This window comes from Aquila chrysaetos, chromosome 9, assembly GCF_900496995.4.
Source record: "Aquila chrysaetos chrysaetos chromosome 9, bAquChr1.4, whole genome shotgun sequence".
In the NCBI taxonomy this organism is placed as follows: Eukaryota; Metazoa; Chordata; class Aves; order Accipitriformes; family Accipitridae; genus Aquila; species Aquila chrysaetos.
The window spans coordinates 35665241-35671240 of NC_044012.1; the positions used below are offsets into that span (position 1 = coordinate 35665241).

Here is a 6000-nt window from a genome sequence, read left to right on the forward strand (position 1 = left end):
TGGCTTTTGTTGTTGGATCCCCAATTATTCAACCCTTTGACCTGTCCCTTCCCAGCATGGTGTTTGCAGTCAGGTCCTCATCTAGTCTAAATCGGTACCCGGTAACGATTCTCGAAGGGCTGCTTAGATTTGCTGAAGTTCTGCTTTTTTTTTTTTTTTTTTCTTCAATCTCCGGCATGTTTTGGTAGTCTTTATATTGCTAGGAAAATGAGAAGTTGATTTCTTTTGTTGTTTTTTTCTGTCTCCCAGGTAAACTGTGCATCGAGCGCAGGCTGTCAGCTCTGCTGTCGGGGTTCTGTGCCTGATTTCAGTGTTGTTGTTCACACATCTCGCCCCAGCCGATCACTTTGTTTCCAACGGCCTGCTGCTGTGGTGGGAAACGATTTTGGCAGTAGGAGACCTGGAGGGTGAACTGCTCAGTGTTTTGTATTTTGACATTTTGGGAAGTTGTTTCACAGACTTGGATTCCTTTGTAGGGATGTGTGACTGCAGCAAGCACAAATACTTCCCTGCCCAAAGGCCTCGGCGAAGACGTAGCCGATCTGGAAAGGTTCCCTCGTTGGCAGAGGGGATGAAGGATAGAAGTCTGCTTCTTCCCAGCACTTTGAAGGATAAGACTGCTGCCTATCCCTCTTGCTTAAGAACAGGGTATTCCAGTGCTGTGTCCATTGCAGGCAATGGATGTGCTGAAACTGCTGGCTTCAGTTAACGTCGGAGGGTGTCATTCAGAAATCAAGGCCAGTTTGTGTACTTTCCCCTATCCTAGCTGAGAGCCAGGCATCTTCAAGCTTCCTGGCAACCCGAGACTCCCCTCCTTTCTCTCCTTTGTCCCTTCTCATACGTGTTTATGCCTTGGAGAGCTTACAGAATGGCAGAGAGGAGGGAGTCGGCTCCCTTTTGCCTGAGCCTTGCTGAAGCAGCTCCCACCTCCTACAGACTTACCAAGCGAGGCAGAGGACACGCTGCTGCTGGGGAAGTTTGCATCTCCCGTGGCTGCCGTGTGGACTGCCTCTCTGCCTGGATGGGCGAACGACACAGGGAAAGAGACTCTGCGCGGGAAACAGGAGGACGACAGAAAGTGTAACGCTCCTGTATTTGTGAAAAGCCAAAACGAATCCGTTCCTTCCTCGGTCCCCGAGCGCAGCGGGATTAACGTGAAAGACTCCTGGCTGTTCAGCTCGGCCTGTCAGTACATATCTACCAGGAGGAAGCACTAGCGCTGTCCTGCTTTCAGCTGTTGGCTCAATGACCCCTTTCCTGGAGCCCCCACCACCCCCCCCCCCCCCCAAACTGAAAACACTAGCTTTGTGAATCAAAGGAGCACTTTACACACTATGGGAACTTTGAGAAGTTGACTTTGCATCACACAACAACCCAGGAACATCACGACTGTTAGGAATGCTGTTCTCTTTATTCCTTTCCTTGCTTCCTGGTTGTTTTATTGCACTACGTGTGTGCGTATATTAATATGTATTCCTAAGGGTGAATATATATTGATATATATATATGGTTTGTGTGTAACTGTACGTATTTAACTGTACTGTATCTTGTGAGTGTGAGGCAAAAAGCACTGCAGAGTCTGTGCTGTTCCTCCTCCACACCAGGCAAAGCTGACTTGCAGTCTGGCAGTACCAAGATGTGTTTTGTTTTGGTTTTTTTTTATTTAAATGTTCTTTTAAGGACAGTCAATATAAAGCTCCGTGCTTTTTAAGAGCTCAAGAACAGGCGTTAAGATCCTACACTCTTACAATTGGAAACGCATTTTTTAAGAAGTTTTATTTGCTGCTTCATTTTTTTTATAAAGAAATCTTGTAGTGTTCATTTTTATGTTCAGCATTTCTTTTAGGGAGACTCTGTAGCCAAATGAGACTGTGGGTGCGAGTGGCTCGAGTTCCGGTTGAGGCTTCGGATGCTGTGAGCATGTGCGTGAGAGGATAGCTGGCTGCCTTTCCGTCTGTCTGCGTGCGCATGTGTGTGTCTTAATTTATCAGAGTTGTGGCAGTATTTTGTTAGCGCTGGGCAGAAAAGTATCTTTGAAAGCAACTCGAAACCTCAGGCTTTGTTTTTGGGGATCTAAAAATATTTTGCACATGGTGGTTAAGTCCTCATTGCTTTTTTTCTCTCGATAATGGCACGTTCAGTGTGATACTTTACAAGGGTTTCAGGAGCAACTGAATTGGCTTTGGAGCTGGCGTCATCTTTGGCAACATGGGTGTTTCTGATCACAGAGCAGAAATGCCAATAAAGAAATTTAAAAATATTTCCAATTGCCCCAACCAGGGAAGTTTAAGTGTAGCTTTCACAAATGCTTCAGTATTGGGCTGCTGTTACATCATACGTTCACAGCCTGCTGCTTCTGTGGCCGTTTGTGCTTGTGCCTGGGAAAAAAAGAAAAAAAAAAAAAAAAAGAGACAAAAACAACCAACCAACCCCCCCAGCCTGTGGACAGAAATGCCGAGGAGACCCAGACTGCTTCCGAAAGGCTTTTACCAGTTCTGCAAAGGGCTATGCTGCAGGCGGGAGCGGTGCACCGGGAGGCAGCACGAAAGCACTAAGCCAGGACTGACTCTGCAATACAGACACCCCGAACCCTCCCGGCAAACCCCGAGCGTACGCCGAGGGCCTCCTGCCAAGGAGAAGCACAGCCCGGGATCCATGTCTCTGCCGCAGGTGTAACGATCTCTGTGTGTGGCAAGCTCAGCACTAACCTTCCAGCTGTACTTAATTACTTGAATGTATCAAAGTTGTCCACATTCAATGTATACAAGTATATATTGCTCCAAAAAATTGTGGTTTACAGACCTACAACCAATATATATGTATGTGTTTGTGTATATACATACAAGGATATGTGTGTGTATGTGTGTGTATGTATATAGATACACACACAAACACAAACATGTGTATATATATATGTTTTCTCTCAATACTTGAAACTTAGCCACTGTGCTTGAATTAAAAAAAAAAAAAAAAAACCACAAAAAACCACACAAAAAAAAAACCCAAAATGGGGGAGGAAAAAAAAAAAAAAGAATAACAAATCAGACAGGTGATTTATTTTGCCATCACTTTGGTGACTTTTTTATCTAACTGCATGTAGCGTGAAACCAACTTTTTTGGTGAAAAATATTTATTGCTTTGTAGACAATAAGGTATGCAAAAAAAAAAAAAAAGAAAAAAAAAAGAAAAAAACCCCAAAACCAACTCCCCAACCATTGTTGAAGTTGCTAGTGTAGTCCACCTGCTATTGTCATGGCTTTGTTACTGTTGCAGCGTTTGTGTCTAGCGTCTTTAATAGATTTCAAGAAACCTCAGTCTAATAAACATGTATCTTCAGGTTTGTGAGAGCGTATGATGATGTTCTTTATAAGGTAATGCTTGATACTTTGTCAACATTTTTTATTTGTGTTTTGTGTGACTTTTTTTTGGCTTTAAATTGTACAACACCAATTTAAGAAAATAAAATTGATTTGAAATTGTTAGTGGCCTGCTTTCAGTACTTTGTAATTCCAGTTTAGTGCGGTATCCGAGTAAGGTATTTAATGTATTTGGTTCTACCAGCCCTTTCAGGTGAAAAAGTGCTATTAACCCCTTTTCACAGGGGGTGAAACTTGCGACAAAACAAGCTACGTTGCCTAAATCCGCAGATGAAGCCTTTGAATTTGGAAAAGTTGAAGCCAGTTTCTGGGTGGGAGCTGTAGTCCGTGGTTCATCTGTCCTTATTACCTGGCTATGCTCTCCTCCCGCTACAGTTAGAAACTCTGTCAGGAGTTGATAGCAGACCCCTTCCCATCCCATTAGATGCTTAAATTTCTCCCATGTTTCAGCATTTGCAAGATCACCTGTCGTAGCTATTTATTACTCGGCGCTCCAGCGCAGAGCACGCTGGAGCAGGGGTGTCTGGTGGCCGTATGGAAGGGTGAGGACGCAGTGTACGTCTTTGTACTTATTGCAGTTTGTTATTGGAACAGAATGGCATGTGGCTTTGCTTTCTCTTGCCCGCTTAGCTGTGCAAAAAATCACTGAACGTGGCAAAAAGTACAAGAAGAATGCTGTGAGCGTTGGTTGTGACTTCAGGTGCAAGACGGGTAGCTGTAGACCCTGCTCTGCCTGATTCAGAATATTCTCGGATGAAAAGCTAAGCTCTGCATCTGGGAGGTGAGAGAGGTCCTGAATGAATTAGTCCAGTCCTTCCGCTCTTAGAACAAGAGGTGTAAACTTTCAGAAGCCAAATACCGTAATTCCACCAAACATTTCCCAAAACTCCGGTTGCTGGACTGCGCGTGTTATTGTTGGCCGTGAGCATCCCTGGGGAGAGTCCTGCCCACCAGCCCCCCTGTGACTCAGCATCACCCCGTACAGTTTCTGGACTGTATTGTGTTTTTGTGAGGAAAGACCCTATTTCAAAATCTTAATTAACCATGAGCTGGAATTGTTTTTTCGTGCTCAGCCCTATTTATAACTTCTGTTTCCTGCCCCTGCCTTTCCCACCACAGGGAATTGGACGCCACGTTCGCTCCATGAGAACGGTCTTGCCTGGAAAGGCCGGGCTCTGGTCACTTGTCCTTTACGCTGACTCACGCGCGGGGAGAGTCAATTCCGTTTCCCTGCAGAGTTGCCCCACGCCGCAGCGGCATCGGTGTTGGGGACAACTCTGAGAAGCTGCACTTCAATGCGGGGAAAGCGTCGTGGTGGTACAACCCGGGCGAGACCTTGGAAGGCTGGTCAGAGCTAGATAAATATAAATGCTGGCGTTGCTTAAAGTCTGGCAGTTCAGCACACTTGGATCTTTGTTTTGGGGGTTTTGGCGGGGGTTTTATGAGGTTTTTTGTTTCTTTGGTTTTTAACATGTAAAGCCCCCTTTTGTAGAAAAACCTTGTGTGTGTTTGTTCCCTGCAGCATGGGATTGTGGTAAAGAATATATACATACAAATTTCTGATGCTGAGGGTAAGGGAGGGGCTTTCTTTTGAAGCTGCCTGTGAAGAAGTTTAAAGGTTCAGGTGGAAAACCTGCAGCCGAATGAAAGGTGGACCACTGTGTGTCACATGCCCGGGTGGATAGAGAATACTCTGCTGAATCCATGGGACTCTTTCATAGGCAGCAGAGCAAAGGGGGGAAAGTGCTAGCTGGGAAGACTTAAACAACAGAAATAAACAATCTCTTCTAAAAGCACTAAACCATGGGGCCTGAACAGTTTAAAAGCACCAGTGAAAATTGCACAACTTTCTAGATGTTGACTGTGACGTTACGCCGCTGTTGATTCGAGGAGAAAACAAACCCGAGCAATTCTTCCAGGGCATTTGGCTTCGTTCCCACATTTTATATTTAGTTGTTGGTAAGTACGTCAGCAAAAACATGCTTATTCAACTCTGAAAGATCAGAGGTGGTTTAGTGACATCAAGGAAGTAGAAACGGGTGGGTGTGTGTTGAACCAAGGCAATACAAAGATCAAGTATTCCGCTTTTACCAGCTCTTTTAAAGCTCACGAGGAGTTAACTCCTTCACAGCATGTTTTAGCGCTGCACTGTTTAGCTCGACGGCATCTTCTCCTCGTGCGGCGGCACGCTGTGCCTGGTTGCAGCGCGCTCCTGTGTGCTGGCTGATAGTCCCGCTCACCTGAGCGGGGTGAGGAGTCGTGGAAGTTGTAAGGGCTGGAGGGTTTTTGCTGAAGGAGGGGAAGGGCTGCGTGGCGGGGAGGCAACACGCTACCACAGCTCTGCAGGGCAGGAGCTAATGCTCTCCAGACAAATCCTAGAGGTTGGATTTATTTAAATTAATTACCATAAATGTAGCGCTGACGATGGGTGCCATTCCTTGCATGAGGGATGGCACGTAGTGCAGAGATACAAACTTCCCTGGGACATTTCTGTTCTAAAAGCAGCTTTTTTTAGGGACAATAGCGTCAGAACCACCACCTGCCCTAGGAGCTGAAACCCGGCAGGGGATTTGAATGCTTTTAGAAAACATGTTAAATAACCTATTTCTAAGAACGAGCTGAA

General features: G+C 45.4%; 1 protein-coding gene across 8 annotated transcripts in view; it reads left to right on the forward strand.

Moving 5' to 3' along the window:
• The window catches only part of ULK1 (unc-51 like autophagy activating kinase 1), an 85870-nt gene extending 82568 nt beyond the window's left edge, over positions 1-3302 (forward strand). For all 8 annotated transcript variants that reach the window (XM_041125716.1, XM_041125714.1, XM_041125715.1 and 5 more), the window contains one exon: positions 250-3302. In XM_041125716.1, coding sequence (XP_040981650.1) covers positions 250-305 — 56 coding nt within the window. In that variant the 3' untranslated portion in view covers positions 306-3302. The remainder of the gene's footprint in view (positions 1-249) is intronic.
• Positions 3303-6000: the final 2698 nt, after the last annotated feature.